Source organism: Trichinella spiralis (genome assembly GCF_000181795.1).
Source record: "Trichinella spiralis strain ISS 195 chromosome Unknown Scfld1557, whole genome shotgun sequence".
Taxonomy (NCBI): Eukaryota; Metazoa; Nematoda; class Enoplea; order Trichinellida; family Trichinellidae; genus Trichinella; species Trichinella spiralis.
This window is the reverse complement of record NW_003528496.1, coordinates 1,615,187-1,626,365: the sequence shown is the minus strand read 5'-3', so window position 1 is coordinate 1,626,365 and position 11,179 is coordinate 1,615,187. Positions and strand designations below refer to the sequence as shown.

Here is an 11,179-nt window from a genome sequence, read left to right as displayed (position 1 = left end):
TTATGTAGTAGACAGGCCAGAAAAGGAGGAAGTTTAGTGAGTCTCTGTGTGTGGGATGGTTCAGACCGGTCCCACTTTTTACTTATTGGTTGTTGACGGCGCTATTTTATTGGGCCGTCAAGTCTTTGTCTTATTGGTTTTTCTTGTCTAATTGCTCATTGATTCAAATCTTTCTCTTGTGATTAGCTGTAATGGTCTAGTACCGATTTTTCTCCTGATATATAAATCTGCTCTGACTGTTTGTAAATAAATTTGTTGCCTGTTGAAATTTATCTAAATTTGATGTAAACTTCCGGTGTCATGTCACAATACTGAATAATCTGTTTGAAAAATCTGGAATGTTGTGGCAACACTTCCAATTACCAGCTTACAAATGGCACTAATGCTAACGTTACGTGCTAGCTCGCAATTTCATTTAATTTTACGCATGATTTCACGCATATGCTTTTGACAAACATTGTTCGCGTTTCTCGTCACATCACATATGTTGCTAAAGGCGATTTTAATACAAAGGGAGAGTTAAAATTAAATAGTTGAAATGAATTGCGCTGTCAAGCGTGTGCATTTTATATTTCCTTAATCCGTCGACTTTTCATTCACTCACTTCTTGCTTCGCTTGCTGTGTCGTTCCTATCCAAGATCTGCTACTTCCACTAGCTTCAAAATGCCCAAAGTCAAATCAAAGCCTTCCAAAAAACTGATCGATTTGGTAAATGAGTATGGAAGTGATATACTGTCTACAGATAACACCGTGCTATTTTGTAAAGCGTGTGGCAAGACAATCAATCATGAAAAAAAGTATTTTGTCTATCAGCATCTGCAAACGGCTAAACACAAATCAGCGACAGAGAAAATGAAGACAGAAAGTAAGCAAGCTTGTCTGCTTAATACGTTTGTTGCCGATTCCAGTAGCAAATCTCAGTTTCCGACAGAACTATGCATGGCATTCATTGATGCTGGAATTCCACTATGGAAATTGGAAAACAAGTCTCTTAGAAGCTTTTTAGAGAAATACACAAAGCAACATATACCAAGTGAATCATCGTTGCGAAAACATTATATTGACAACAATTTCAACAATGTTATGGATAGAGTTAGACGTGAAGTCGCATACAACAAAATATGGATCTCAATAGACGAGACAATCGATCCTGTGGGAAGATTTGTTGCCAATGTGGTCATCGGTACACTGGAAGCCGATCAACCATCAAAGGAATATTTGTTGACATCAGAAGTATTAGAAAAATCAAACAGTTCAACAATTGCTCAGCTCTTTACATCTTCACTTGCTGTATTGTGGCCAGAAGGCATAAGACATGAAAATGTTCTTCTGTTTGTCACTGATGCAGCACCGTATATGAAAAAAGCTGCTGGTGCTCTTAAAGTTTTATTTCCCAATATGTTGCATTTGACATGCTTAGCCCATGGACTGCATAGAATTGCCGAACACATACGCTGCTTGTTTCCAGATGTTGATCGCCTAATTTCCAATATGAAAAAAGTTTTCCTCAAAGCACCGTCACGTGTACAGTTGTTCAAAGAAATAGCACCTGAGATTCCGCTACCTCCTCAGCCCGTTTTGACTAGGTGGGGTACATGGCTCTCTGCTGTTTTCTACTACGCGGCGAATTTTAAAAAGATACAAGAAATCATTAGCTGTTTTGAAGAAGAAGAATCTACGGCAGTGAAAATAGTACATGAAATCATGCAAAAAGAGTCTCTCCGCTGTGATCTCATATTTATTACCTCTAATTTTACAAATTTTGTACCAGCCATCACATATCTTGAGAAACGAAGCGAAACACTAGTGGATAGGTTGCAAGCTTTCGACGAAGTAATCGATAATATTCATAAAATTCCGGGCATAGTAGGTGAAGACATAAAAAGTAAATGCGATAAAGTGATTTCAGCTAACAAAGACCTTAAAGAAATAAAAAGTATAGCGGAAGTCTTAAAAGGAAATTCCAATGCACAAGTTATTGGAATGAATATTGAGTCTGCGGTTTGCTTCAGGTATGCACCAGTGACCTCAGCTGAGGTAGAAAGAAGTTTCTCGCAGTTAAAGTATATTCTTTCGGACAGACGATATAGCTTAACACCAGATAACTTGAAAAAAATGCTTGTAATTATGTGCAACCAGACAAGATAAACCATTTAATACAATATTTGTATCATTTCCACCACATTTAGGCAATACAAATATTTGCCTTTTTTGCTATTTTTATAAATAAATGCCTTTTTCCTGCTTTTTTCGTAATTTTATTTTGCCTTTTTGCCTGCCTATTTCAGAGTTTTTTAGTGCCTAAAAATCCGGGCTCTAGTAATAACAATGATATAGCGAGAGAAAATAGTTCAGGTGGTTCCGTGTTCTTCGTATCGGTGTTCGTCGGTGTTGTTTTTCGGTGTTTTGTTCCCTCCTCACTCGTATTTATATCTTTTTATATCTCACTCCGCGTCTGGTGACCTAGATCACCAAAAAGTAATTAGAAAATCAGCTTGGTTGCGCAATCCCTTAGACTGTGCAGCTTAGCCGAAGTCTGAACAGGCGCGCTACCAGCCACATTTCACATTGACGCTTTTTTCAGCAGCTGGCCACCGGAGTTGTGGCAGATATATGACAGGACGCTGACCTTTTGATGGTTTAATTGCTATTCCATTGTTTTCCATAAAGAAAAACAAGGGGTGCAACTGGCGTTGCGCAACTGTTGTTTTCGTACCAGCAGTAATGCTTTGTTACGATGGGGATTTTTTAGATAGTGATGAGTAGGTATTGAGAAAAGATTTCTCAACAATAATATAATAATAATATAATATATGTTACGAACGTAACGACACCGCCCTCGTCGGTGTGACCTGCCCATAGGCTGGTGCCCAAAAATCACGGGTAAAGCAAGAACAATACCCGCGCACCGCTGACCAGATCGCTCTCCTGGCGTCTGGCGGCACCGGTTTGGGGTCGAGAGACCCCTGAAGCGACCTCCGGATGACCGTTGCACGAGAGACAATGGATATTTACGCCATAACGCCAGCAGCGGGCCAATAAAGTACCTGGAGAAGCAGCCATCAGGACGAGAACGCCAAATAACCATCGCGAGATCAAAGGAGCTGAAATCATGGCAGCTTAATAGAAAGCCGACGGTGATTTAGATCGGAGCAAGAGATACCAAGCGCCCCCGCAGTGAGCGAGCTGCCCATTGGCGGTTCGAGCGGGCCAACCGCCGGGGACGCCGACCTCGAGCTCTATATATAGGGCCATAAAGCGCGCCGCGAGAGGAAGAAGAAAATGGATACCGATAGACACTGAAGACAGTCGAAATCGCTGTCGTTCGCGTAATCGTTGAATTCTCGTGCCGTTGTTTGTTCCTGTTACATACTGACTCTGTTCGCTGCTGTCCACAGAGTACATTCCTCTGATTGTCTGATGTCGAATAAAACGAACGTGCGTTTGTTGCGTATTCGATCCGCTGGCATTCTACCCACGCGACCGTCTTCTTGACTGCCCACATTCGGTTGGCCAAGAAGAATCTACATCATACAGTCCATTCTCATTTGCCTGATGAACGAACGTCTGGAAAATTGTATTGAGCATCGCAGGCGTACAGAACGCTCCCATGGTTCTTGGAAACGGGAGGCACAGTAATCCTAGTACCTGCAGGTCAACGGTTCAGCATTTTTGAAACGGCATTTCGCCACGGGTCAACACAGTAAGATTTTACAAATCCCAGCGTGTGAGGATTCGTTTCGGGGAGTATGGGTCGGTGTTCTGACCGTACTGACCCACTGAAACGGATAAAGACAATAAAGGATCACCAAGGTCGATCCTATATAAAGGCTTTGACAAAGCAGACTTAGAAGTAACGACCATTATTCATAGCTGACGAGGTTGCTGACGAAGCAAGAGTGAGCGTGTGATCAAAGTGAAGTGCGAGAGTCGCAGACAAAGCTACGATATTGATGTTCTGGCAATCATTTCGTTGGAATCGAGTCTGTCTTATCCTGAATCACAATAAAGTTTGAGTATAAACTTTGTGATTGTTTTCCTTTTATCGACCGACTCTTCGGCTTTGCTGTGAGTCGATTTGAACTGCGCAATGAGCATCAATAATAATACAGTCCACTGTCAGTGGGAATAATTGTGTCGCCAACATAATATAATATTTGAACATAATTACATTCATTATGAAAATTATTTTATTCCAACCGGCATAAGTAGATAAACAACGTGCAAATGTCCGTTCGTATTTCACTGCTGGTGGTTGGTTGGTCTGCTGATTTTTGCACATTTACAAAATAAACAGATAGATGACTCGACACCACTACACGCTTGTCCCCTGAGTAAGGGATTCAGATTTTTGAGCTTCACCTGAATGCAGCAGCAGCAGCAACGCATGCTTTCACAGAAAAAGCAAAAACTTCTTGCACTTTTTTTTCATTATTACTTGTAATATTTATTTAATACTTTTGAAATTTTATATAATTAGTAGAAATATTATTAGGTAAATTAGTTAATTTTTCTGCTTAATTTTGTTCACACCGCCTGAACAAATCACATTATAAAATAACAAATTCATATCATTAGATTAAGTAAGAAATAAAGTAATTTCAAATAAATTCTAAATGCGTAATTTAAAAAATCTCTTACACAACTTCTCAATCAATAATCAATCAACTTCATAATGAAATTCAAAAGATCCATATGGGGCAATTCAATTGCTTTCAACTAGGTTTCATTAAGTGAGTGTGAACTCTATTCATTCCAGCTTAATCACATCCAACACCTTATAAGTTGATTTAAAAATATAAATAACATTTTGCACTTATATTAAGACCCACAAACACACGAACATGCACATGCTTACAATCAAGTAAACGTATAACATGCGCCAGAAATTTCAGTGCAAATTTAATGATGTCAGCTTTTTAATAAAATATTACTACCTGCATATTGTCAACAATATTTTACATTTTGGAATTTGCTAATTAATCTGTATCATTATTGATAAATGCATTTAATTTGCTACGCTTTCCTGAAACGGAACAAAAAGCGAAATCGTTAATGAATTAAAGGTCTCATTAAGTGAATGTAAACTAATTTCATACCAGCTTATTCACATCAGCACTTTAAGCTGATTTGAAAATACAAATAACAGTTTGCACTTATATTATGGCACATGCACACAAACACGCATGTAATTGCCTAAATTTATAGAATTGCAAAGTGATTAAAATGTTTAAGCATTCTGAGATAAGCTACGCTAAAAATATGTTACCTTTTTTATTCTAAAGTGATGATGTTTCAGTCATCGCACCATGGCTATAAACCTCAACACATTCGAGTAGATATTTAATTTTATTTACTGACATATTTATAATTTTCTTATTCAAGAGTTTTCTCTATTTAAACGCAATTCATAACAGTGTTTGTTATAAATTAAATCGTGCTGCTGTATTTTAATACAATTAAATGAATGTCAATATTGGAAATAAAATAAAGTACCAATATAAAACATGAATAATTTAAATCTGAATAATTGAAATTCAAAAGTTGCAGTCCACTTTGTTTGAAGCAAAATTTTAGTTATTACGACAAGCAGTATTTATGGCAGAAATAATTGCATGTACCAAGAATCAACACACGGCTGAGGTGTCAACTAACGTTGACGTGAACAACAAGCTCGTCGATTAAGGTGAATTGCTTTTCAACATGAACAGTTTTCTTGACAAAAGCTGTACAAACGTATCACTGTCTCTGGATGACATAAACTTGACCATCTGTAGTTCTGGAATTTTGCAGAAAACAACAATAATTACTAATAAACTTTTAAAATGATGTCCTGCGCGTTTTCGAAGGTAATATTCATCTTCTGGCATGCAAAATTTATTTGCGAAACTCCAGATTAACGCGAAAAGATGCGTGAAATTTGTCGAGATCTTGTAAACCAGAATCAATTGTATAACACGCATGAAAAAAGAAATTACATTTAGATACAATGTTAAGGCAATGGTCGCTTCTTGCAATAATATCCTTCATAAATTGCTACGTAAGTCTAAGTGAGTTGAATCTTTCAATGAAGCATTTAATGTGATGTTTCCTCTTCAGCTGGTCGATTGCTCGTGGATGTCATTGTATATTCCAAAATTGGACGCTACCTGTGTCTTAACTGCAAAAGCAATCAACCATGCTAACGTTCTACACATTAGACAGGTCCATGGCACTATGGAAAGTTGTGTAGCTGCTTGTTACGGGCTTTTACCTTCCTGTAATTTAATCAAATACAGTCCTTTTGCAAAAGTGTGTAATTTGTATTACGAAAATGCAACGCGTCATATTCTGCAGTCAAATGATCGGATAGGACAGTCGATGCATCTTCTACTACACAGCTGTCACAAAGGTATAATACATATAACGTACAAACAATTAAATTTTCTATGATACACCAGACTAACCACTTTCCATTTTTTACAGAATTTTTTAAAGTAATAAAAACCGAAAAATTTATAAATGAATATTTAAAATCCAAAAATAAACTGTTTCAAATATTCTGGCATTTTATTTAGACATTTCAAATATTCCTGCGGGAATCATAGTTCAAAGTGCATATCTGAGGAATAATTCAGCAACAATACACACACCTTCTACACACAAGAATTGCGACATTTATGGGTTGCCTTTTGTGGAAAACTTCTATGGTCAGCGCATTCAACTTATTGCAACATCTTCTCTGGAACACTGCATTGCATTTTGTACAGCACCTACTTACACTTCATGCAACAGCGTTTTGTTTTCATCCCAAGAAGGAACCTGTCTTTTTCTATCTCGAGCTAGAACCTTACCACTATTAGGAGGAATTATACCGACTCTACAAACCTCTGCACTTTTTTTTGTTATTTCAAGATGTTATAACGGTAAATGAGAATGCGTTTATTACTCCCAAATGGTCAAAGCATTGCTGAAACTTTCAGCAAAATCATTAGTATTTAATTTTAGTAATTACTAGTTATTAATATAATATTTATGAGTATTTTTTATTAATACAATTATTTAGCAGAATAACATTTTCATTTTTATAATTTGGCAATACTCATCGTATTTTATTTTTAAGATTTCGTTTTACCAAATGAATATACCATCCCAAGGTTTGAAGAAATAGCCCCAACTGTTTACACTGTATTTAATCTGTCAATATCAGTATATCATGCAGATTTTTATGCAACGGAAGCTGGCATGCGCCTTCGGTTATGGCATACTGCAGAGGAATCTCAATGTTTAATGATATGCTTAGATAAATTCTTGGCAGATTTCTGTGATGCATACTATTTCTCATATCGGGAAAAGACATGTCTCACTTTTCGTATAAGAAAAATCTACGCTTTGCCCAACAGCACAGTTAACCGCCAAATAATAAGATTTTCTGACCGTAAGGAAGCTACTGAATTTGAAATATGATTTGCATATTAATGTGAAATTCGCATAACATGATCGAACTTTACTATTACAGTGGCAAGTATTTGAATTGTCAGTTTGAATAATTTACTTAATATAATTCAAATTTCACAATGATTTATTCATAAATATTATACTTTTATGAATATAGGTGTAAATCACATTTTATGAGTATAGGTGTAAATTTGTATATTCTTGTGAATTATTTTAAAATAAGCTGTGATTTCATAAATTTGTCACAATGAAGGAACAAGTAATGTCACACACTAGTAATAAAATTAACTTTGAAAAGTAGTATGCTCGATAAAGCCAGAAGAGCATGAAGCTGTTAAAATATTTTTTGTTGCAGATGGAATGCTGATCAAAATTGTAAAAGACCAAAGACTGCCTTCTATAAAGCATTCAAATCACATCACCACTGAAGCAAAAGTATCATTGTTTCAGTTTAAAGAAATATGCACAGTGCAGCATTCAGTTTCAACCGTAATTCCATGCATAAAACTTGCTCAACTATATGCGAATGTTTCATTTTTGAATGAGTGTATAAGCATATGCCGCTTTATAAGAAACTTCGGATTATGCGAAGGTATTGCTTATTCAAAAGAAACTGAAGCATGCCTTACTGCAGTTCTTGGAAACCATGACGATGAAGTTTACTTAAACGAAGGATATCATTTTTTAACTCTTAACAATTGCTCTAAAGGTAAGAGAGTTTCAATCACAACATTGAACTTATATTCAAAATTTATTAAATGCATACATTAAATAGAATGTCAGTTTTATTGTAATAAAATCAAAATAATTAAAGCATTGAAATTAACAGTTCTCATTTTTTGAACAAAATTATTTCGCTTTTATCTAAGCATCATCATATAGGTCAATATATACGCACGTCAGCCACTATTATACCTTGTTCGATATTTTTAATTCTTTTGTTTCAGACAGAGAAAACGAACGTGCTGACAACGATCCACCTGAATTGCATGTCTTTCCGATTCTGGATGAAGTTTGTCAACTAGAATTTTATAAACCTTTATTTCTAACCGGTTGGTCAGTTATAATAGAAATACCAAATACAACAACTCTGCAAGAATGTCTAACAAACTGTGCAGCAGTTATGCAAGCAAACAAATGCAGTGCTATTTACTTCATTGATGATAGCTGCTTTCTGTTAGAACGAAAGACTCAACTGCAAAATTATTTCATCAGAGAAAGGGCTTCTGTTTTTGCAGAGCTGCTTTTTTGTGAACCAAACATAAGATAAACATTGTCTGCATAGCCAAAAAATTACGTGTTATCACTACGCGCAATAATCACATTGCATTTCAAAATTTAATATAATCTGATTATTATTTCAATAAAGACTAGCTTAAAAATATGTATATTGCTGCAGATACATGCATATCATTCAAACTTACATTTACGTGAGGAATGAAACAATTAATCTTGATTTTATGCAATTTTAATGCAATAAAGGCGCAAAAATATATCTTACAGTGCACATTTTGTAATTTGCAGGGAAGACCTCAACCTATAGAGAGCACGGACTTGAATTTAATGACTCGGACCTCAACTAACTTGAAGCACTGCAACAATGAAGTTTTCTAATGATGAAGTGTGAAGGCATCTGCTGCACAGCCCACTCACGCTTGGTAAGGGGGGGGGGGGTAGAACTGATTTCCCCAATGACTCCGCCTACTTTTTTGCTGTAAAATTTCATTGGTTGCTGCTCTGACGCGCGCCTCTAAATTTCATTTGTTGTCACTCCTCTGGATTTTATTTGTCAAATATTATATCATTCTATTTGTCAAATTTTATTTCATTTTATTTGTCAATTTTTATTTCATTCTATTTGTCAAATTTTATTTCATTCTATTTCTCAATTTCTAACAATTTTGTCAATTTTATTTCTAACCTTTTGACTGTTTTATAATAATTATGTTGTTCTCAGATTGAAGAAAGTAAGATAGTGAAATTTCAATGAAAAAATAAAAAAAGTATACAATACAATACAGACTGGAGCAAAATGGGGTTTTTTATATTGTATCAATGTAAATATCACCTATGGAAGAATTTGGCGGTATTTTTGTTTCCATATTCATTGCAATGTCCTGAATTTTACATATAGTTAAATGCGTAGGTCATGGTTTTATTTATTTGAGAAGACATTAATCAGACTATTTTTACATAGTGCTCTCCTATGTACCGCCTGGCAGAAGTGGAAGCAGCAGCCCTGTACCCGCGTATTCGGGAAGTAGCCCTGAATCGCGGGTATCAGGGCTGTTTCAGAATCACAAATTATTGTTTGTGGACTGAGATTGATCCTGAGGACTGCCGCTTTGTTTATTAAAGCTTGGAAAATAAACCCGTATGTTCCAATATCTTTACCCGTACATAAACAGTAGACTGCTGGCACCAGCTTACCCGCCACAAAGGCATGGATGGTAAACAGTTGTTGATACCATTGTGGTACAACCTTGAAAGTACCATCCATGCCCCAGGTTTGCATGGTTGCCAGCAGTCTAATGTTGGAACCCGTCGCAATTACCAGTATATGTTTCGATTCACTTCAAACAAATTTTTAATAGCAAGGAACACATTCAGTATGTTCAGCACATACTTTTGAACACCCCCAACATTTCCTCCGTTTACCGGTATATTTTAATTTGTACACCCTGCCTTCATACACAAGGGACATACCGCCGCAACAATTTGCACAAGAAGATCTAGTTCAACTCACCACGGCGGTCAACTCACCGTGAATATCTGTGTCTGTGGCATAGCTTAAAATCGTAGGTTCACTAGCTGATCATCTTTCTACTGCATTATTTATATTATTATATATTATTGCATTATATATTTCTTCATTCAGGGGCGTTGTACGTCTAATTTATGAAGGGGGTGGGCGGATATAGTATCCAGAAGGTTTATCATGCACATGTATTATAATACATGGCAGTCTGACGAGGAACAAAATAATGCCGTTTTTTCATTTATACAAAACTGGAATCTCAATCACGTGATATCAAAAACATGCAAATTATAATTTTAATTGCATCTCAAATGAACGACACGTTTCGATTCCATTTGAAACTGGACTTGTCTATTATGCGGCCAATATCAATGGAAAAATCAGAATGAATGTACATTAGTGTAAGTGTGTTCAGTCGTTCTTCTGTCTTGGCAGTCCGGAAAATGTTTTTTAGATTATTCAGTGCAGAAAACCTTCGTTCTACGCTGGCTGAAGCGATTGGGAGAGTGGTGAAAATCTGTAGTAGTACAGACACGTTCGGGTAATAAGCTTTTGGGCACAATGCTAAGGCATAAATAAATAAATCTTATTACGAGTTTTGTTTGTTTGACTTTGAAAAATGTATCTGACGGATCAGGCTAACCAAGCGGCGAGTTGATCCATTCCGGTCACAAGATGTAGATCAAAGATATCAGCAATGACGAAAGCAACGAACAGAACAAAGAAATAAAAATTTTCTTCTAGCGAAGCAAATGAACAGCAAAGGAAAGAACAAAGAGACAATGAATAAGCATGCTTATCTGGTGTCATCAGCCAATGACCGGGTGGTCAGGAATTTTTACAATGCTACCGGATGCTTTGTCAAATCAAGTCATTTTCTGACCCATGCAGTGGAAACCCCTGCTAGTGTGCAATTGCCAGCGCCAATATTTAATTTCAACTAACAAATGGCAGGCAAAAGGCATGGGCGGCCAATTGAAAAA

At 36.4% G+C, this 11,179-nt stretch overlaps 4 protein-coding genes across 4 annotated transcripts; 2 read left to right on the top strand and 2 right to left on the bottom strand.

Annotated features, from left to right (window-relative positions):
* The first annotated feature begins 664 nt into the window (after positions 1 to 664).
* Positions 665 to 2,149, top strand: Tsp_04983 (conserved hypothetical protein). Its single transcript, XM_003369526.1, has one exon. The coding sequence runs from the start codon at positions 665 to 667 to the stop codon at positions 2,147 to 2,149; it is 1,485 nt and encodes a 494-aa protein (XP_003369574.1).
* A 994-nt stretch (positions 2,150 to 3,143) lies between these two features.
* Positions 3,144 to 3,613, bottom strand: Tsp_04982 (conserved hypothetical protein). The gene is given in 2 exon segments (XM_003369525.1): positions 3,144 to 3,525; positions 3,537 to 3,613. 2 exon segments carry the CDS (start codon positions 3,611 to 3,613, stop codon positions 3,144 to 3,146), a joined length of 459 nt encoding a protein of 152 aa, XP_003369573.1.
* A 2,472-nt stretch (positions 3,614 to 6,085) lies between these two features.
* On the top strand, positions 6,086 to 8,708 carry Tsp_04981 (putative PAN domain protein). The gene is made up of 5 exons (XM_003369524.1): positions 6,086 to 6,392; positions 6,559 to 6,906; positions 7,104 to 7,418; positions 7,740 to 8,147; positions 8,386 to 8,708. Exons 1-5 carry the CDS (start codon positions 6,086 to 6,088, stop codon positions 8,706 to 8,708), a joined length of 1,701 nt encoding a protein of 566 aa, XP_003369572.1.
* A 772-nt stretch (positions 8,709 to 9,480) lies between these two features.
* Tsp_04980 (conserved hypothetical protein) lies at positions 9,481 to 9,953 on the bottom strand. The gene is made up of 2 exons (XM_003369523.1): positions 9,651 to 9,953; positions 9,481 to 9,555 (listed from the first exon to the last, which is right to left on the bottom strand). The coding sequence occupies exons 1-2, from the start codon at positions 9,951 to 9,953 to the stop codon at positions 9,481 to 9,483; spliced, it is 378 nt and encodes a 125-aa protein (XP_003369571.1).
* Positions 9,954 to 11,179: the final 1,226 nt, after the last annotated feature.